General features: G+C 57.1%; 2 protein-coding genes across 5 annotated transcripts in view; one reads left to right on the top strand and one right to left on the bottom strand.

Annotated features, from left to right (window-relative positions):
* Nucleotides 1-20,541, top strand: Itga7 (integrin, alpha 7; the record flags this gene model as incomplete). Of its 4 annotated transcripts, none has more annotated exon segments than XM_013520968.1 (26): nt 1-228; nt 5,157-5,284; nt 5,383-5,462; nt 7,325-7,580; nt 8,470-8,589; nt 9,390-9,597; nt 9,717-9,910; nt 10,233-10,321; nt 10,442-10,569; nt 10,682-10,777; nt 10,955-11,016; nt 11,157-11,326; nt 11,743-11,892; nt 12,471-12,586; nt 13,096-13,288; nt 13,368-13,448; nt 13,543-13,622; nt 13,735-13,809; nt 13,962-14,064; nt 14,269-14,445; nt 14,597-14,728; nt 17,127-17,240; nt 17,454-17,552; nt 17,636-17,761; nt 18,856-18,968; nt 19,862-20,016. In XM_013520968.1, coding segments are annotated over 26 exon segments (3,357 nt in total). In that variant the 3' UTR covers nt 19,923-20,016.
* Nucleotides 20,499-21,586, bottom strand: part of Mettl7b (methyltransferase like 7B) — a 2,938-nt gene continuing 1,850 nt past the window's right edge. The window contains exon 2 of the mRNA XM_005397254.2: nt 20,499-21,261. Coding sequence (XP_005397311.1) covers nt 21,025-21,261 — 237 coding nt within the window. The 3' untranslated portion in view covers nt 20,499-21,024. The remainder of the gene's footprint in view (nt 21,262-21,586) is intronic.

The following is a 21,586-nucleotide window of genomic DNA, read 5'->3' as shown; positions in this document are numbered from 1 at the left end:
GGGAGCGCGCGGGGTCCGTGCCATGGCCCGCGCTCGGCGCCGCGACCCCCGGGGGGCTCCCGGGGTCCGCTCCCTGCTCGGCGCTTTGTTCGCTGGGCTGCTCTTCCCACGCGCCGTCGCCTTCAATCTGGACGTGATGGGCGCCCTGCGCAAGGAGGGAGAGCCGGGCAGCCTCTTCGGCTTCTCCGTGGCGCTGCACCGGCAGCTGCAGCCGCAGCCCCGGAGCTGGTGAGTCACCGCGCGCGGAGCCCCCGGGCCGAGCCGCAGACCCCCGCCCCAGGCCCGCGGCTGCCCGGCCGCCTTATCTACCTTCCCGCATCGCTACCCGGAGCCGGCCTGCTCTGTCTCGGGCCTGCAGCCTCCTCCCTCGCAGGTCCTGAGTTCAGGATCCGTGCGGGGTGGTTGGGAGCGGGGCCCTTGTCCCGGCAGGGAACCCCGGGCTTTCTACGCCGTTCGCATCCTGGCGGCAGCCCCAGGGTCTCTGACTTCTCTCCTCGGCAGAAGGCTAAGCTCACCTGGGGAGGAGGACGAGCCACGCTGTCCCTGCCGCGGGCAGGAGGAGACGGAAAGGACGGAGAGGATGTGGGGCCGAGGGAGGGACGGCAGGTAGATTCGGGAGCTAGCTTCCTGCCTCGGCATCACCGAGGGGTGGCGTGAAGGCTGCGGGGCGCTGAGAGGACAGGAGCGAGCGCCCGCCGCCTTAGTGGCTCAGGACAGCAGGAAAACTGGGAGAAGACCTGGGAGGGCCCGGCATCCGGCAGTGGTGCTTTGGTAGGTGCGCTGCAGAAGTGAGCACATGGTGCTGTGGTGACAGAGTGGCCTTAAGCGGTAGCACCAGGGAGATCCAGGGAGGATGCTGGCCAGGCTTCTCCCCTTCCTCCTCCTTAGGAAATTTCCGACTCCAGGAATCTCCGCAGCAGGGGGAGCCGGGGAGAAGCGAGGGGCAGAGGACGGTTCCAGTTCTCAGCAGTTCAGGGTCCCCGGCTGATGGACACACTTGTGTAGGGCCTGCTGCTGGTCAGGCCTCCTGTACCTTGGACTCTGACCAGGGAGACAAGAAGGGGGAAGATGGCCGGGCGTGGTGGCGCACGCCTGTCATCCCAGCACTCGGGAGGCTGAGGCAGGAGGATCGTTGCAAGTTCGAGACCAGCCTGGGCAACAAAGTGAGCTCAAGGCCAGCCTGCGCTGCACAGCAAGACCCTGTCTCAAACAGACAAAAAAAAAAAAAAAAAAAAAAAAAAAAGGGGAGAAGAAGAAAGCTTCCTGTCTCCCCACTACCAGGGGGCTTCTCTCTCCTCAGCCAGGGCCTAAGCCATGTTAAGTGTCCATTACTGGGATCAATGCTGTCCGCGGGGACTGTCTTTCCTCTCCTACTGTTGGCCTGGGGGCAGAGGGCAGGGCCAAGAGCTCATTTCTCTGGGCCCACTGGAGAGCTTTGGCCTTTCTTCTTCCATGGCCCCTGTCGTCTGGGAGCAGGGTCTGTTGCCTCGAAAACTTTGGGGGAGATAGAAAGTTCGCTGACTTTATTTCTGCTGCTCACATCCTCATCGCTGTCCCTCCCTCCTTCCCCCATCTGCCAGAGTTCCATGGCTGGAGGCCTTTTTAGGACATGCTGAACTCTCTGAGCTATTTCCAGGCAAATTCTAGGTTATTTTTAATAGCTTGGTCTCTTGTCATTTCCCCTTCGTCTCTGAAGGTGGCCCCTGATTCTGTCTCCCGGAGCCAAACTGGGGGCGCTCCCCTAGGGGCCTGACTACCTTACCCCGTCTTTGCTCCAGCAGGGGGCGCTCTGCCACATGGTGGCCCTGGAAAGTCAGGTACCTCGCTCAGTCTGAGGCGTTTGAATTGCCTGTTGCCTTCCTTAGTGAGCTCCGACTGATGGAAAAACCGAACGTGTTTCCAGTGTGGCGTCTGGATGAGATTTTTGAGACCTGACCTTACTTGGCTCTGCGATTGCAGCTTCCTGTAGTTCCATCCACTGTAAAGTGGCCATGAACAATGGAACCACCACACAGGGTTTTTTGGTGTTCAGGCCTTCTTAATATATGTAGAACCCTGTGAATAGAGCAGAGCTGATAGCGAGTGACGTGAAAGTGATCGTACTATGAAATGCTGTTACTCTCAAACTGTGATGCGCAGAGCTAGAGAGCAGCTTTATCCCCTTTACTGCATCCGGGATCCAAAGGCTTGGCTGGAGGGCCCACAGGCTGAGCCAGCCACCCCCGGCCAGGCGGTCTTTCCAGTGGGCCACCCGGACTGAAGGGGTCAGAGAGGGGATGGACTCGGGCTGGAGCTCTGGCGTGTGGGAGTCCAGAGGGGCAGTGGTAATGGGTTACTGCTTTATCTACACTCGGAGGGGCCCAGCTGCCTACACTTTCTTCTCCTCTCGGGGGTGGCTGCTGTTCTGTGGGGGGGCTGCCTGAGGTCGCTGGGGCTCGTGGGGGTGAAGTTAGGAAGAAGCGTGCTGTGTTTGGAGGCAGGGCCCTGCTGGCTGAAGACTGGCACCTGTAGGCACAGGGCTCTGCCACCTAGATTCCCTCTCAGTCCCCGAGTACCCTCCTCCTTCTGTCCTCCTCTTCTTTTTATGGAGTGGTGTTGTAGAGGCAGATTAGAGGGACATAGAGGAAAAAAAAACATGGGGCAAAATCCAATGTCTAACACCGTGGAATCATCCCGTGTTATCTGTGGCTGACGCTGCCAAGATTGTCGCATGCTTACTGTGTACCAGTGCTTGATGAGAAAGTGTACCCGACTATATCCTTGTGGAAATGGTACTCACATTTCCTGTGTGCTGCCCTGTCCCTTCCCCAGGCACAAAGGCTAAGGCCCTGATCAGTCACCCCATACCAAACAGTGAAACCGTTATTTTAAAAATACCAGCTTACCCTGTAGGTATGAAGTACACTGCAGAGTCACCAGGCATCCCAGGCAGGGTGCTAAGATCCCATTCAGCTGCTAGGATAGCTCTTCTGCTTTCTCTGTGTTCACCACACTTAGTTATTTTATTTTATTTTTGAGAAGGGTCTTGCTATGCAGTTCAGGCTGGCCTTGAGCTCACTTTGTAGCCCAGGCTGGTCTCGAACTCACAAGGATCCTCCTGCCTCAGCCTCCCGAGTGCTGGGATTACAGGTGTGCGCCACCTCCTCCGGCTTCACCACACTTTAAATCAACTTTTGCTTTGCACTGTATCGGTCTTGACTCCTCCATTTCTCTCTAAGAGCTCCATTTTTGCGCTCTTCCCTGGAGTGAGGGCAGCGACCTCAAGAGAGGCAGAGGATCATTATGGGGGATCCCCCGGCCCCCCACCTCACCCCAGAGACGTCCCACCAGGTGCAAGAGTCTCAGTGTTCTGAGGACAGGCCAGTCACTGGGGTGGGGGTGGGGTGACGTGGCAGAGCCAGGCTGATGTGGGTTTGAATTCCAGCACAACTACTTCATATCTTTGAATGAGTTTGCTCATGTGGGAGACGAGAAAGGAATCCTTATCTCATAGGCGTGTTATCGAAAGGGGCAGTGCATGTTACTTGGCTCACCTGCCGCCTGGCCCGTTTGTGGAGACTGAGGAATGTTATTTCCTTGTTATATCCCTTGTGCCTAGCTTGGGGTCTGACCCATAGTAACTGCTGAATAAATATCACTTTCTTGTCTCACCAGTGCTGGACGTAAGGCTTGGCTTATAATAAGGTGTCAAGAAATAGTTCTATCGTAGACTTTCTTTTTTTGTATTAGGAATCAGACTCAGGACCTTGCGCTTGCCAGGCAGGCACTTGTGCTGCTGGGCTACCTCCCCAGCCCTAAGAAATAGTTTTAAAAATCTTTTTTATTTTTTTGAGATAGGGTCTTGCTAAATCGCCCAGGTTGGGTTAAAATCCTTAATCCTCCTGCCTCAGCCTCCTGAGTGGCTGGGATTACAGGCGTGTGCCATCACACCCTGCTCGGATGGGATTGTTCAATGAATGCCGAATGTGTGTGCTCTTCCTCGCTGCTCCCATCCCCCTTTGCTCTCTTGACGCTGGCTCTGACAAGGGGTGACAGCTGCTGAGAGCTGAGGAGCTGTGGGAAAGAGAATGGCTCTGTGCCTTCCCCCTCATCCTTCAGACCTGGCGGAGTGCCCCACAGATGCCTGGCTGTGATATTGCCTGACAGTTTTGGGCCTCGCCCCTCAGGAAGAGAGATGGGAGAAGAGGGTGGGAGAGAGGCCGTGAGGTTTGTCCTGCTGCTCCTTTGAGTCCCTCCTTCTGTCCAGAGAGGACCTGTGCAGTCAGCTGGGTGTCAGTCACCTCACCTCATCCCTTCCTTGACTCCTGGCCCGGGGGTTCAGCCCCAGGGGACCCAGGCAGCCTCCATTCCCAGCACATGCCTCCCCTGAGGAAGATGGCTTGGCTGTGATCATGGAAAATTGTCCTGCCAAGAAAGCTGTAGCTGGGAACGAGGCCGAGGGGGAGGGGGAGAGAAGCTGGTGGGGGAGGGGGAGAGGGTGGGGGAAAGAGGACCATGGGTGTTGGGGGAAGAGGCATGGGGAATGGGATTCAGGATGTGGGGAGGGGGGTGAGGATAGGGTTGGAGACAGAATGAGAAGCCAGTTTCTACTTCCATGCCAGCCAGAGTGACTGGTAGCATTTGGCGGGCAGAGCTGGTGGGGTGGGGGTGGGTCTGTGCTGGGTCCCTGAGGTGGGAAAGCAGCCCCATACCTAGCCCCTGAAGCTGGTCCCAGAGCCACACTGTGGTGCCAGTCTGAGCCCCTGTTGTTCTTGCTCCCAGAATTCCTGGCATCTCTGGCAGGGTTTCAACTGGACCAGGGCTGAGGAGGAGGGCAGAGCCTGGGGATGGGGCCAAGCAGTGGGTGGGAAGGCCTGGTCAGGAACAGGTGCGGGGGACAGGCGGTTCTTTCAAACCCCCAGTGCTTGCTGGCCTAGTCTGGTCGGCTGGTTGTGTATGTGTGCGTGTGTCTGGTGCGCATCTGGTCCTGCATCCAGACGGCTTGGGCGTGTGTAACACGATGGTTGGTCGCACAGGCAAGCGTGTTAATTTGTCCTTGCTGGAGTTTGAGAAAAATGACTTTTGCACCTTTAGTCCTCGAACACTGCTTGGGAGCCTGGGCAGCGCTGGGGAGGGCAGAGCACTCCGACCAACTCCGGTCCTGCCCCGTCGTGCAGGCTGCTGGTGGGTGCTCCCCAGGCCCTGGCTCTTCCTGGGCAGCAGGCGAATCGCACCGGAGGCCTCTTTGCTTGTCCTCTGAGCGTGGACGAGACGGACTGCTACAGAGTGGACATCGACCAGGGAGGTGCGGCCTGGAGCGGTAGAGGGGGGAAGCCCGGGAGGAGGGGAGGCGAGAACTTGGCCTCTTCTTCTGTCCTCTGATTCCCGGTGTCTGGCCTCCAGCTGATGTGCGGAAGGAGAGCAAGGAGAACCAGTGGCTGGGAGTCAGTGTTCGGAGCCAGGGACCTGGGGGCAAGATTGTTGTGAGTATACTGCCTGTGCCCGAATGTGGGGGTGAGGGTGTGATGATGGCGATGTGGTGATGGTGATGATGGTGACAGTGATCATAATGGTGATGTTGGTGCTGATGGTGATGGTGATGATGATGGTGATGGTGATGGTGATGATGATGATGATGACGATGATGGTGATGTTGGTGATGATGTGATGATGATGACGATGGTGATGGTGATGTTGCTGATGATGGTGATGGTGATGATGATGTGATGATGATGATGGTGATGATGGTGATTGATGATATGATGATGGTGATGATGATGATGATGGTGATGTTAATGATGATGTGATGATGGTGATGATGATGATGTTGGTGATGCTGATGATGCTGATGATGGTGATGGTGATAATGTGATGATGGTGATGGTGATGATGATGATGATGACGATGATGGTGATGTTGGTGCTGATGGTGATGATTATGACGATGGTGATGGTGATGTTGCTGATGATGGTGATGGTGATGATGATGTGATGTGATGATGATGATGGTGATGATGGTGATTGATGATGTGATGATGGTGATGATGATGATGATGGTGATGTTAGTGATGATGGTGATGATGATGATGCTGGTGATGCTAATGATGCTGATGATGGTGATGGTGATAATGTGATGATGGTGATGATGATGATGATGGTGATGATGGTGATGATGACAATGATGGTGATGTTGGTGATGATGATGATGTTGGTAATGATGGTGATGTTGATGATGGTGATGATGACGATGATGTTGGTGTTGATGGTGATGTGATGATGGTGTTGATGATGACGATGGTGATGATGATGGTGATGAAGGTGATGATGTGACAGTGGTGACGATGATGGTGATGGTGATGATGTGTGTGTGGTGTGTGGATATGCACAGGTGTGCTTATAGAACACAAGTTGGACACGTGGCAGGATTCTTAGCATCTCTGAAGGTATATGAAAAAGTATAAGACATGACCCTGACCCTTGTAAATGTGAAAACACCTAATCATCCACCCTAGTCATCCAACATCTAATCATCCAACTCTTACGGAGAATCTTCTCAGCGTCAGGCATCGTGCTGGTTACTGAGAGGATACAGAAAGGCAGGGAGGCTTGGTCCCTGCCAAGTGGTTGCAGAGATTCTCATTTCTCTTTTTTTCTGTCTTCCACTAACTTGGAATTAACAGCACAAGTCACTGTGGTGCCAAATATGATTAACATTAAGTGAGTGATCTGGTCTCTGGGCTGAAAGTCCAAAGGAGAAGAGGAGAGAAAGAACTCCTGCAGATGTGATGATTTGAGCCAGGCTTTCAAGAATAGGCGAGAGCCAGGCACGGTGCACATCACAGTTACCTGGAAGGCTGAGACAGGAGGATGGCAAGTTCAAGGCCAGCCTAGGCAACTTAGCAAAACTCTGTCTCAAAAAAAGAAAAAAGGGTTGGGGATGTAACTCAGCGGTAGCGTGCTTGCTTAGTGTGTGTCAGGCTGGTTCATCTGTAGCACTGCAAAAACAAAACAAAAACTAAAACAAAATGCAAAGGTCCGGGAACAGGATCAGATTTAGCATCTTGCAGGATTGTCGTATGATCACAGATGATGTGTCCTATGGCTGCCTCAGTCTTGTGTCTCTGGGTGTCCAGGCAGACTGTGGAACAAGGACTTCTTCCTGTAAAGGCAAAAGGGTACGGATGGATACCGAAGGAGGATCTGCCTAACACTGGGTGGGTGGTGGTGCTCAAGTGATGCTGACATGGAGATGTGTGTGTATGTGTGTGTGTCTACCAGATGACTGCTTGTGGCGGAGGGCAGGTTCCTGGCACACAAAGGGAAATGACCTTTCCTCCCTCCCCCAGACATGTGCACACCGATATGAGTCAAGGCAGCGAGTGGACCAGATCCTGGAGACGCGAGATGTGATTGGTCGCTGCTTTGTGTTAAGCCAGGACCTGGCCATCCGAGACGAGTTGGATGGTGGGGAGTGGAAGTTCTGTGAGGGGCGCCCCCAGGGCCACGAACAGTTTGGGTTCTGCCAGCAGGGCACAGCTGCTGCCTTCACCCCTGACAGCCATTACCTCCTCTTTGGGGCTCCAGGAACCTATAACTGGAAGGGTGAGTCACTGCTTAGGGGAGAAGGGAATCAGAACCCCCTCCCGCCTCAAGAGAGATGGTCCAGGCAGCGCCTGGCCAAGCATGACCACACGTTCACACACCCTGGGGCACCGCCATGCCTCCCATCCCGTCCTGCTCGCCCACACGCAAATGGGGGTCCCTCCTGCCCTCCGCATGGCTGAGTGTCCCTCCACATGCTGGCATGAGCCCTCGCGTGCATGGCTGGGCCCGCCCACCCAGCCCGGCCCGCATGCTCCGTCACCGCCGCCCGCACCTCGTCACTGCCGTCCCGTCTCCGCACGCTGCCACTGGCTGAACTGCCACTCGGTGAGTGCAGCGCCAGTCCGAGGAGCCCCAGGACGCTTGGGCTGGGGAGGGTGGCGATGGTGCTGGAAAGGAGAGGGGGGGCTTCCCGTGTGCCCGTCCACTCCAGTGTCCGGCCCGAGGGGCACTCCTTGCTCCCCGCCCCGGGCACTAACTGGACTGTCCTTGCAGGCACGGCCAGGGTGGAGCTCTGTGCGCAGGGCTCACCGGACCTGGCCCACCTGGACGACGGGCCCTACGAGGCGGGGGGCGAGAAGGACCAGAACCCCCGCCTCATCCCGGTCCCTGCCAACAGCTACTTTGGTAGGGACCCCTCCCTGGGCCTGGAGCCGCTCTAACCCTCTGCTCCTCTCTCTTGTCCCCCTCTCCATGTTCCCACCCTTCCGTCTCTGTCTGTCTCTCGCTCCTTCTCTTTTGCCTCTGTGGTCTCTGTGTCTCTTTCATTTTCTTCCTCCGCCTCTTCCTCTTCCGCTTCCTGGCACTTCCGCCCTGCTCTCTCTCGTCCTCTGTGGTCCCTTCTCGGGATGTCCTTTCCCTGGTGTCTCCCCCCTCCTGCCCCACACAGGGTTGCTTTTTATGACCAACATTGATAGCTCAGACCCTGACCAGCTGGTGTATAAAACTTTGGACCCTGCTGACCGGCTCCTGGGACCAGCCGGAGACTTGTCCCTGAATAGCTACTTAGGTTTGTACGCTCCACCTCTGGGGCCATGCGCATGGCCCTGGCCTCCCCTCCTCCCCCAGGGGACTTCCTTTTCTGTCCTGCCCTGTGACCCTCTCACTCTGGGAAGCAGATATCGGGCCCAAATTGCAGAGCAGAGCTGGTCCATCGACCTGGCCTGAGAAGAGGAGGCCCCAAGGGGTGGGGGTAGCCTCGGGGCTGTAAGCAGGGGTCTTAATGGACGAAGATCCCAGTGCAGTGAGGGGGCAGGGCTGAGACTGTCCTGCGAAGGACAGTCCTGACCTATAGGGGGCTTCCTCTGAGGGGCAGAGCAAGGTCTGGCCTTGTGGGTAAGTCTTCCAGTGTCTCACCTGCGTCCCTCTGCAGAGGAGGAGGAAACGAGGCCTGGTGAAGCCTAAGCTCTTTCTCCCTCTATCTGTGAGGCTTCCTCTCCCTGTGGGTGGCGGGAGTAGGGCGGAGAATGTGCATTCCGGGGCCTCCAGGCAGTGTGGCCCAGTGTCTGTGACCCACTTCTGCATGGTGCCTGTTGCCCGCCCAGGCGCCCGGACTTCTCTGTGACTGGCTCTCTCTCCTCCGCCCTCCCTCAGGCTGACCTCGTCACACTTAGGCCATGCTCCAGTCTCGGGGCCGGGCGGGTGGAGGCGGGCAGGAAGGGTGGCCCAGCTGTACTTGCCGTGATTTGGGGGCGCCTCTACTTTTTGCCTCCAGACCTGTTGGGATGGGACAGGTTGCGGGGGGGCTGTAGCACACCTGGCCTCTGAGTCTTGGGGAAACACTCACTGGGAAGTCACGCCCTCACCTAGGTTTCTCCATCGACTCTGGGAAGGGTCTGGTGCGTGCGGATGAGCTGAGCTTTGTGGCAGGGGCCCCCCGTGCCAACCACAAGGGCGCTGTGGTCATTCTGCGCAAGGACAGTGCCAGTCGCCTGGTGCCTGAAGTTGTGCTCTCAGGAGAGCTTCTGACCTCCGGCTTTGGCTACTCGCTGGCTGTGGCTGACCTCAACAATGACGGGTGAGAGGGCACGGGGAGTGGGCCTCATGCTGGTCCGGGAGGCGTGAGTGGCTGCGAGCGTGCTTTCTCGACTTCCCTGGCCAGGGAGGACCCTGCCGACTGTGTCCCTCTCTCCGTAGCTGGTCAGACCTGATGGTGGGTGCGCCCTACTTCTTTGAGCGCCAAGAAGAGCTGGGGGGTGCCGTGTATTTGTACATAAACCAAGGTGGTCACTGGGAAGGCGTCTCTCCACTCCGGCTCTGCGGCTCCCTTGACTCCATGTTTGGGATCAGCCTGGCTGTCCTGGGGGACCTCAACCAAGATGGCTTCCCAGGTGTGCATGGGAACAGGAGAGGCTCAGCGGAGGAGGTGTGTCGGAGGGATGCGGGAGGCTCTGCCGAGGAGGAGGGGAGGGGGAGCGGCGCGTCTTCTGAGGGCTCAGGGAGAGAAGGAACCTGGGCTCACATCTGAATTTTCCCATGCGTTGTGACCTTGGGTGAGTGACTTGACCTTTCTCCCTGGAGGGAGTGGTGGCTGAGGGGCTTGGCAATAATGTATGTGAGGTGCCTGGGACTTCGTAGTGGCTCAATAAAATAGAAAATACATTATGCAGGGCTGAGTGACTGAGGAAAATGCCTTTTCCCCATGGCCCTCAGACATTGCTGTGGGAGCTCCTTTTGATGGGGATGGAAAAGTCTTCATCTACCACGGGAGCAGCCTGGGGGTCGTCATCAAACCCTCCCAGGTGAGGAACATCGTTGGGATGAGGGTGTGGGTGTGGGTGGGTGGAGCGGGAGCCACAGACAGGCGGTGGGGGGCGGGATGGAGGAGGCGGGGTTTCAGGAGGCCGACGGCTGCTCCCCAGGTGCTGGAGGGTGAGGCTGTGGGCCTCAAGACCTTTGGCTACTCCCTGTCTGGCGGCCTGGATGTGGACGGGAACCACTACCCAGACCTGCTCGTGGGCTCTCTGGCCGACACCGCGGTGCTGTTCCGGTGAGCCTGTCCTCTGCCCGCCTTCTCTCGGAGGCCATCAGCCCCTGTCTGGAACCCAGATCCCACGCACGTACTCATGTTTCCTGCCCCTTGGACCCAACCACAACCCTAGGGCCAGACCTGTCCTCCACGTCTCCCACGAGGTCTCCATTGTCCCACCAGCCATCGACCTGGAGCAGCCCAACTGTGCTGGTGGCCACTCTGTCTGGTGAGGCAGGGCCCGAGGGGAGGGCTGAAGAAGTTGCCGGGGTCCAGTGACGCCCCACTCCCTTTCCCGGCCTGCTTTGGGGCTGGGTGTTGGCCTGTGCAAGAGGGTGTGGGGTCGGGGCTGGGGTCTTGGTCTCTCAGCCTTGTTTGGCTCAGGAGCTCCCTGTTTCCTCGACAGTGTGGACCTAAGGATTTGTTTCAGCTACACTGCAGTCCCCAGCAGCTACAGCCCTATTGTGGGTGAGTGGCGTCCCCTCCCACCGCTTACCCCGTGGGGCTTCCAGGGTGGGCACTCCAGGGTGGACAGGGGGCACCTTGGGGGCAGGGACTGATGGAGGGCTTCCCCGGCTCACTGGCTGCTCTCTTCCCACGCACCACAGCCTTAGATTACATGTTAGATGGGGACACGGACAGGAGGCTCCGGGGACAGGTTCCCCGTGTGACCTTCCTGAGCCGTGGCCCAGATGACCCCAAGCACCAGGCCTCAGGCACCGTGTGGTTGAAGCATCAGCACGACCGAGTCTGTGGAGACGCCATGTTCCAGCTGCAGGTAGACACTGGTCCACGGCCTCTGAGTGACCCTCTCCCTGCACGTCTCTCCCTTGAGTGCTCTAGGCCGCTGCTTTGCTGGCCCTGTGAATGCTCGTTCTGGGATCTAGATGTTGGAACCTCCTTCCTGGGCTCGTCCCCTCCCCGCTCCTGCTTTGTGTGTGCCTTCTGTCAATCCTGCACTCCCCGGAGGTGGAGATGGCAGGTTCCATCGGCACCTCTGGCCTCCAAGCCCTAAATTTGGACTCCCTACCTTTCTCTACTGTGGTCTCTGTCCCCCTGCCTCGCTCAGTTCCCTACCTCTGTTCTTCTCCCTAAAGTTCTAAGTTTCAGAACCGGTCCTAGATCTGGCTGGGACCTTGGGCAGGCCTGGAACCTGGGGGTTGGTCCAGTGAGGAACGAACTTTCTCTTCCTAGGAGAATGTCAAAGATAAGCTTCGGGCCATCGTGGTGACCTTGTCCTATAGTCTCCGGACCCCTCGGCTCCGGCGACAGGCTCCTGGCCAGGGGTTGCCCCCGGTGGCCCCCATCCTCAATGCCCACCAGCCCAGCACCCAGCGGGCAGAGGTGAGCTTGGGAAGAGGAGCTGAGAAGGTGACACCCTCACCAGTGACACTCACTGATTGCAAAACTACGGTGTTATCCCGGGGGTTCCTTATATCATCAGGTGCCGTAACAAGTAGACCCTAAGACGTGAAATGGCCCAGATGACCTTGCATGTGTAGTCCGAAGGGGTGGTGCTCCTCAGTCCCAGGCTGACAGGGTTCTGTCACCTTCAAATGCACCTTCCAAGGTCCTGAAGTTGCCTCCCTCCCATTCTGCTGGAAGGGGGAGCATTCAGCTTCTTGCGTGGTCCTCAGGGCAGCCTGAGGTGGGAATGTCCCGCGTCCTTCACATTCTGGACTTAGAATCCTGTAAGCCTAATCAAGGCCGAGGAAAGGCCGTCCCGCTGTGGATTAGCCTACTGGTCTACCAGCGCATGCAACACACCCATCACTTCATAGCTCAGAGTGACTAAGTGCTGAGGCTGGTATCATACCGCTAGTAAGCAGCAGACCTTGAGTGGTTTAGTCCTGTGACACTCCAACCCACCGTGTGCCTCGAGAACACACTCAGTCCCTTCCTTGGTCCCAATCTCTCCCCAGATCCACTTCCTGAAGCAAGGCTGTGGTGAAGACAAGGTCTGTCAGAGCAATTTGCAGCTGGTGCAGGCTCGCTTCTGTGCCCGGGTCAGCGACACGGAGTTCCAGCCTCTGCCCATGTGAGGAGGCAGGGAGCAGGCGGGTGGGGCAGGAGCTCAAGGAATGTGAGGAGGGAACGCGGGAAGACTAGGCAGAGGAGGGTCAGAGTCAGAGGAGCCTGAGGAAGGCTGGCGAGGACCAGCTGATGGTTCAGAACACTCAGGCCCTGGTGAGGAACGGTCCTTCACAGTTCCCCCGCCAGCGTCATGCTGACATACGTTTCATTGTTCGGTCTTCAAGACTCTCAAGTAGGGATTGTTAGTCCCATTTCGCAGATGGAGAGCTGAGGCCTAGAGAGGTTAGGTTCCTTGCCCAAGGTGAGTAAGTGGTGGAGCTGGGATGAGAATAGAGGTCCCCTGACTCATTCATGCCTAGAAAGACCCGGCCTGGCTGGCGTGTCACTGGGGGCCCTGGGGTGGGAGCAGGGGCTTGGGATGTGGAGGCGGCAGTGTGTGCTGGAGGGTGGAGCTCCCGGGGAGGCTGGGAGCGGAGAGGGCGTGTGCGGAGTGAGCGGGATCCTGCCCTGCAGGGACGTGGATGGGACGACGGCCCTGTTTGCACTGAGTGGGCAGCCGGTCATTGGCCTGGAGCTGACGGTCACCAACTTGCCCTCGGACCCGACCCAGCCCCAGGCTGATGGGGATGATGCCCACGAAGCCCAGCTGCTGGTCACCCTCCCTGTCTCTCTGCACTACTCAGGAGTCCGGGCGCTGGACCCTGCGGTGAGGACCTGGGGCCGGGAGGGGCAGGGCCTTTGGGCTCCAGGGCCCCATACTCACCTGGACGTCTGCCCCACCCCAGGAGAAGCCGCTGTGCCTGTCCAACGAGAACGCCTCCCACGTCGAGTGTGAGCTGGGGAATCCCATGAAGAGAGGTGCCCAGGTTGGCCCTTTCTGCCCTCAGCCTGTCCGGGGGGGGGGGCCCCCCTCGTTCTCTGGCGCTCTCCTGACTCTCCCGTCATTCTCCGCGGGCCTAGGTCACCTTCTACCTCCTCCTCGGCACCTCCGGGATCACCCTTGAGACCACAGAGCTAGAGGTGGAGCTGCTGTTGGACACGTGAGCCTGGTGGGGGCAGGGTGGGGGTCCCGGGGGCACTCGGATTGGCCTCGTGGACTCCATGGGGGGTGCCCGGGCCTGCTGCCCACACGTGCCCCTGCCCACGTGCCAGGATCAGCGAGCAGGAGCTGCATCCATCCTCTGTCCGAGCCCACGTCTTCATTGAGCTGCCGCTGTCCATGACCGGGTAAGCCCTGCCCGAGTGGGCGTTCGTGCTGGAGGGCGGGGCCATCGGCACTTCCGCACCCTGACCTAGGTTCTGCCTCGCTTTGCCCTCGTGGCCCTGCGTTCAGCTGGCCCCCAGGCCCCTCAGCCCTTGTTTTGACCCCCTCTCTCCAGGCTGGCCAACCCCCAGCAACTCTTCTTCTCTGGAGTGGTGAGGGGCGAGAGCGCCATGCGGTCCGAGCGGGATGTGGGCAGCAAGGTCAAGTATGAAGTCACGGTAAGTGTGGCGGCTGTGGCCCCTCCTGGGCCCCGCCCTTCTTGGCTTAGAGGAGGAACTGAGCCAGCTCTCAGGAGGGCGGGGGCTCTTCTTCCCGGGGCGGCATGGCAGGGAAGTCGAGTCTGTGCTTCCTGAGACACCTCAGCTGCATCCTTTAATTTCTCTGAGATTAGGGCTGGCTTTCACACTGCCTTTTGCCCACAGGTCTCCAACCGAGGCCAGTCGCTCAACACCCTGGGCTCTGCCTTCCTGAACATCATGTGGCCCCACGAGATCGCCAATGGGAAGTGGCTGCTGTACCCCATGCGGGTGGAGCTGGAGGGCGGGCAGGGGCCCGGGCAGAAGGGGCTCTGTTCTCCCAGGCCCAACATTCTCCAGCTGGTAAGGCTCGGGCAGGGGCGGCTGGGGTGAGCTCCCTTGGGGAGGTTGTCATGGGGCTGGGGGCTTGGGTGTGGGTGGTGGGGAGGACATGAAGCCTCAGGATTGCCGCATTTGGAGCGACACTCACTGGTCCCTCCCTCCGCACATCCAGGATGTGGACAGCAGGGACAGGAGGCGGCGGGAGCTGGAGCAGCCGGAGCAGCAGGAGCCTCAGGAGCAGCTGGAGCCCAGCACATCCTGGTGGCCAGTGTCCTACTCTGAGAAGAAGAGGAACGTCACCCTGGTGAGGGTGCATGCCTGTCCTCCCAGCTTTCTGTTCAAACCTCGCCGGGGCAACTTTGTGAGACGTTGTCTCATGATAGCCCAATGTGGTGAAGGTCTGGGGTTCAATTCCCAGTACTGGGAAAAAAAAAGAAAGAAAAGAAAAAGAAAAAGACTTTGATGCACGTTGGCAAGATCGTTTTCAGTATAACTTGAGGGTGGGGGAGACTGTGCTGCAGCTGCTGATACCACAGACCCCCAAACTCCAAGTGCTCAGCCCTTGATGTACAGCCAGTAACCAAGGCATCGATATCCCTCACATTCATATGAAAAAGCACACTTCACAGGCATAGGATGAGATTAACCACCTTTAAGAGCTGTTTGCTCTTTTGCGCTCTTTGCGCTCTGTTGGCACTTGATTTTCTTTTTTCTTCTTTCTTTTTCTGTTTTTTTGAGACAGGATCTCATTATGCAGTTCAGGCTGGCCTTGAGCTCACTTTCAAGCCCAGGCTGGTCTCAATTTTGTAACGATCCTCCTGCCACAGCCTCCCTGAGTGCTGGGGTTATAGGCACATACTGGGATTACAGGTGTGCGCCACCACGCCTGGCTTGATTTTCATAATGTCAAAAGCATTAAATTTTTTGAAGTTCCCATGTTAAAATTACAATATATAAATGTGATTCATTAACTCTCCCTTTTGTGCAGTTTTTTTTTTTTTGGTACTGGGAATTGAACTCAGGACCTTGCAATTACTAGGCGGGCACTTGTGCCGCTGAGCTACATCCCCAGCCCTTGCGCAGATTTTGCTTCTCCTCTTTCCTACTTGTTTCACCTGGTTTTGTTCATGATGTGGATTTGTGGAACAAACAGGCACATGCTGCACGCCGGCACCTTCTAGGGTTGGTAGTTCTGGGAGAGAGAAGGTGGTGGCAGCGTAGATGAGAGGGTGTTGGCTTTGCTTTAAGCAGGTGGAGGAGGAGCCCAGGTCTGGGAGGGTGAGCAGCAGAGTGAGGGATGGTTTGCAGGGGCCTGGTGCCGTCTTTCTGGGAAGTTAGCTCAGCGTACTCCGACCCTCCCTACTTCCCCATGAGCATGGCCTGAGGCAAATTAAAGAACTCAAGGGCTGGGGAACCTGGGGACCTGCTGTTGCTCAGCTATGTGGATGGTCCTGCCTTTTCCACAGGACCGATCACCTCTGAGAGGCCTCCCTGTTTAATATGGACTTTGAAATAGATTACGTTTATTTATTTTTTGACTGACAGAAATTATATGTATTTACCAGATACAAGATGATGTTTTGAAAATGTGCATATGTGGTGGGATAGCTAGTTGCGCTAAATAACATGCCTCGCATACTTCTTTTTTATGGTGCAAACACTTAAAATCTACTCTCAGGAATTTTGAAAAACATAGTGTTATGTAGAGTAATAGATCTCTTGAATTTATTCCTCCTGCCTAACTGAAACTTTGTACCCTTTGGCCAGGGTCTCCCTACCCCTTCCCCACAGCTCCAACTCTGGGTGATGGACACTCGAATCTCTACTTCTATGAGTTGTACTTTCTTAGATTTCTCGTATGGGTGAGGTCATGAAGTGTGTGTCTTTCTGTGCCTGGCTTATTTCCCTTAACATAATGGCCGAGATAGATTCTTTTACATGAAATTAAAGCAGATGGCCTTGCTTTTTAAACAAATTGATGAAGGACTCTTGAATTGGTCAAAGGTGGCAAAATAAAACATAACTGAAAGAATTCAGTTGTTCTCAAAGCTGGTCTTCTATCTATGGATGGTGGTATGATGAATATAATGTATCTCTTAGGCAAATGAGTTGATAGTGAGTGGGCCAAATGGGTTTAGGTCAGGCCAGAAAGGGGCATGGTCTGAGTCCCCTGTCCCTAGCAGCTCCTGGGATGGGCAGCTCTGTCCTCCTTCATTGAGTTTGGGCTTAGTCAAAGATGTGGTTTTGCTGAATAGGGACCTGACTTCAAATAACCTGCTCCATCACTTACTAGCTTTGCTAGTTCTGGTCATCTTTTCTTCTGAGCCCCAGTTTCTTCCTTTGAAAAATGATGTAATTATATGCACCTTGCAGGAGGTGTGGAGTGTGAATGAGGTAAGTGCCTGGCAGGAAGTTGGTGCTCAGTAAATGAGACCGTCCCTAGGTAGCATAAGCATGAATTGTGGAGGCAACTCTGCCTATCACTGTGAAGTACGAGGCCTCCTGTCCTCCACCCCTGTGCATTTCAAAGGCAAAGAGCTCCGCTGGGGATAGGTAGCTGTTCTGCACCACAGGCTGACTTTGCAAAGATTTCCTGGAGGAGGAGGAGGAGAATTTGAGGCTGCATAAAGAAAGTGGGAGAAATGATAGGCTCAGCGGAGTGGGGCGGAACAGCTCTGAGCCCTGGCCGTCCTCGCCCGCAGGACTGCGCCCGGGGCACAGCCAAATGCGTGGTGTTCAGCTGCCCACTCTACAGCTTCGACCGCGCGGCTGTGCTGCACGTCTGGGGCCGCCTCTGGAACAGCACCTTTCTGGAGGTAAGGCCACTGCTGGGGCTCCGGGCCGGCTTTCTACTTCTGCAAAAGTCCCACCGAAATTCACTTCTACCTCTCCGCTGTCCACATGCAGCACACGTAACCCCAGCTGGGCAGAAACACCCTCTGGGTCGGGCACCATTCCATTTATACCTTCAGGATCTGAGTGGCAGTCACGGGGCATTTAGGAGCAGGGTGTCCTTCCCCCTCCCTTAGGAGTACTCAGCGGTGAAGTCCCTGGAAGTGATTGTGCGAGCCAACATCACAGTGAAGTCCTCCGTCAAGAACTTGCTGCTGAAAGACGCTTCCATGGCGGTGAGCTGCAGGGTGGGTGGGGACGGGCAGGCGGGGCCTCCTCTTCTCTCCTGCCCTTACGCCGTTGACCCCTTGTTCCCCAGATCCCAGTGATGGTGTACTTGGACCCCGCGGCTGTGGTGGCGAAAGGGGTCCCCTGGTGGGTCATCCTCCTGGCTGTGCTGGCGGGGCTGCTGGTGCTGGCACTGCTGGTGCTGCTCCTGTGGAAGGTGAGGCTTGGGAAGCAGCAGGGCTGCTGGCACTACACTTCCTGGCCAGGCGGGCGGCCTCCTGTATGCACCCACACGCTCGCATAGCCAGTGACTCTGCTGAGCCCTTACCCTGGTTGCACCATGTGCTTTTTCTGGCTCTGGACATTTCAAAGATGAGTTAGGTAGAGATCCTGTCCTTGGGGTTTCATAGTTAGTGAGGGTGGTGAGCCTTGTAGTTAAGCATCGATCAAGTGTTGAGTTGAGAAAGTGAGTTCAGAGGAAGGAAGACTTATGCCAGGTGTGGTGGCACATGCCTGTAATCCCAGCACTCGGGAGGCTGAGGCAGGAGGATCCTGGCGAGTTGGAGACCAGCCTGCGCTACAAAGAGAGCTCAAGGCCGACCTGAACTGCATAGCAAAACCCTGTCTCAAAAAAAGGAGGAAGGAAGACTTGAGGAGGAAGTGGCCCCGGAGCCAGCCTGAGTGGGAGGTGGGGTAGTAGCGTCTGCACGTGGGCTGATGGAGTAGGTGGGGTGTGAGGCTTCCAGAAGGACCACGGAGACTGGGAAGTATGGTCTTATTTAACCAGAGTGTGGCAGTGAAGGTTATGAAGGAAACTATAGTCCGGAAGACCAGCAAGCATGGAGAACTAGCTCCTGGAGCTGCTGGCAGGGCTGAGCTTGGAGTCTCCACACACAGGGCTCCATGTGTACGCAGAGCTGTGACAGAATCTTATTGGCATCTGGGGCTGAACCTAAAAGGATGCATGCGCCTATGTCAGTACCAGGACTCCTGCACATCACCAGGGTTCATGCTCTCTGAGGCAAATGTCACACCTGGAGGTGTGTGCAGAGCCATGCTCATGGGGCCTCTGTGGAGAATGCCCTCCCCACTGTGACTGATTGCAGACCCCCACCCTCTGATAAACGCGCATCATCAGAGGAGCAGCTCTGGAGGGGCAGCCAAGTTGTTGGAAAGCTGCTCAGTCTTAGAAAGTGTGGCACCCTCCTGAAGCTGGCCCCAGACGCTTGCCCCCGGCAGAGATAGAGCCCCTCCTTCCTCGGTCTTCCCATCCTATGCCTCTTTTGCTCCCCTCCTCCCTCAATATCCCAGTGTGGCTTCTTCCATCGGAGCAGTCAGAGCTCATCTTTCCCCACCAACTATCACCGAGCACATCTGGCTGTGCAGCCCTCGGCCATGGAAGTCGGGGGCCCAGGGACTGTGGGGTAACTGTTGTGTGTGTGCACGTGTCTGTGCAGACGTGTGCATGTAGGTGTGTATGTGTGTGAGAGTAAGTCCAGCTCCTAGTGCTCAGAGGACCAGGGATGTGCAGCGTGGACAAATGAATCTGCATGGGGGGCCAGAACCGAGGTGAGAGGTGATTGGAAGGGCGGGGTCAGGAGGGTGCGTCCGCACCACTAGGCGCATGCGCAGAGAGTGGGGCGGGCTCGTGGACTGTGAGCATGTGGGTGCGGGAGCATCCATGCATGTGCTGCTGTCTCTGGGTATGAGTGCGAGATGGGCACGAAGATGCTGTGCAGCCCGAGCATGTAGGAGTGTTGGGCATTTCTAGTTGAGATGCAAGGGCTCTTACACGGGGGTAGCTCGGGCAGCATGGTTGTGACGGAGGGAGGAGCTAGACTGCTGTATCCACGGATGCGGCGGCCCTGTCCCAGCGGCTGCTGCCTAGTGTATGAGCACAGGGTGTAAGTGTGTGAGACTTGGTGTGCTGGGGTCGAGGAGGCCACCTTCCTCCTCAGCTCTTGCTTCTGTGCAGGTTTTATGTTGTGGCACCTCTTAGGAAGCCTGGGTGGGTGGTGAGCTTGGGGGTCCCACATTCAAGGCTCTTGTTCAAGGGCCAAGGGAGATTGCCTTGGTCCCTTGCCTTGGCATCTTCCTCCTGGTGGCCCCTTGCTGTGAGTGAGAACCTGCGGCACTAGCACCGAGGTGGCACCCGGGGGCTGCTCATCACCCTGGGTGCTGGCCATCCTGTCTTTTCTGCCTTGGTTGGTTCCTTCTGTCCCAGGGATGGTGAAGGGAGGGTACAGGGCTGTGCGGGTGTTTGCTCCAGGGACCTCAGCCCTGCCAGTGCCGCATGGTCTGACTTGATGTCTTACAGATGGGATTCTTCAAGCGGGCGAAGCACCCCGAGGCCAGCGTGCCCCAGTACCACGCGGTGAAGATCCCTCGGGAAGACCGGCAGCAGTTTAAGGAGGAGAAAACGGGCACCATCTTGAGGAGCAACTGGGGCAGCCCCCGGCGGGAGGTGCCCGAAGCACACCCCATCCTGGCTGCCGATGGGCACCCTGAGCTGGGCCCTGATGGGCATCCCGTGCCAGGCACTGCCTAGCTTCCTTTCTCCCAGCCTGGCCCATGGCCCCCTCCAGCCCTTCCTGAGATGGCTCCTCAGGATGGAGAGGGTGGACTGGGTTCCTGGCATCGCATCAGAACTTGGCAGGATCTGCTTCCTCAGGGGCACAGCCCTCCCCCCACGAGAACCACCCCCGGACTTCCCCTTAGAAAGCTGTGAGACGCGCGGGGTGAATCGGGGTGGGGGTGGGCAGGGCGAGATGGGCAGGGATGCCCTGGCGCAAGGTGTGGAGAAGGGAGCCTGTCCCCGCCCCGCCCACTCACCCGGGTAACCTGTCTCCCCCAAGTGCCTTAGCCAGAGGCCGGGGAGGAGATGGTGTCGCCGACTCAGGGGCTCCTCCCTCCCTAGGTCCCCTCTCCTCTGGCCTTAGTTTGCTGCATCAGTCTAGTGGGTTTTGTCTATTTATTAAAAAATATTTGAGGACAGAATCTCTGGCTGCCTTACTGAGACTGCGCCCTCGCCCCCAGGGCCCGATTCTCCGCCACGCTCACAGCCCCGGCCAAAGGTAGCAGTGGCAGGGAGGCTCAGGGGGCCTGGCAGGGACGCAGGGATCGTGGCTTTCGTGACCAGTTCCAAGTGGCACATGGGTTTCTCCGAGGGGGTGGGGCATTCACCATGGGGATGAGCGGCCGGGGACAGCCGCTGTGTAGCAGGTGGGTGGGCAAAGTTCAGGAATTTGCGGTGGGGACAGGCCGCATCTTTTCTGGTGAGGGTGGGGATGGAGCTTTTTTGCTGTGGAAGAGGGAAGGGACCTAGAGATCTCCCCTGGCAGAGGACCTGGGGGGTCGTAGGGGTTGGGGCTTCTCTCGTTCTTTGCCTGGTCCCTCTCAGGAGGAGACAGTGCGTGGTGGGGGGCTTGCTCTGACCGGAGGAGGGGGAGGGAGCCAGGGACTGCCTTGGGGGCTTGAAGCTTATTTCACAGCTTTCCCCATGATGTGGGGCCCCACAGGCAGCCATTTGATGGGAGGGGGATGCCATTCTATTTGCACCTCAGAGAAATGGGCCTTCTTAAGATCTTTCCAGGTCTCCCTGGTGAGGTAGCAGCCGTCCCCAATGTGTTTCCAGGTGGGCTCGAAAACTTGCTGCCACATAAAGGCCCTGCTTCCTTCGGGCTCAGCCACGTGCTCCAAGAAGAACAGTACTCCGCCCTGGGAGGGAGGAGAGAGTTGATGTCACTTATCTGCTCTACCGTCCCTGCCCCCTTTTTGGTATTTTTGAGACAGGTCTTGCTATATAGTTCAGGGCAGTCTTGAATTTGCAGTGATCCTCCTGCTTCTGCCTCCTGAGTGCTGGGATTACAGACGGGCCCCACATCTGTCCTTTCTTATAACCTCCTGCCTGCTGCCCAAGCCTAGTCAGACCTGTTGGTGACATGGGGGCTGCCGGCCTGCGAGTTCACTGATCAGGCTGTCCTGCTCCTAAGCCTTCCTGCATCTTGGCTCCTCTGTCCTCCCTGAAGTGATGTAAAGAACC

Source organism: Chinchilla lanigera, unplaced genomic scaffold (genome assembly GCF_000276665.1).
Source record: "Chinchilla lanigera isolate Chin_1 unplaced genomic scaffold, ChiLan1.0 scaffold00057, whole genome shotgun sequence".
Lineage (NCBI taxonomy): Eukaryota > Metazoa > Chordata > Mammalia > Rodentia > Chinchillidae > Chinchilla > Chinchilla lanigera.
Note: the sequence above shows the minus strand (reverse complement) of the source record. Positions and strands in the feature narration are given on the sequence as shown.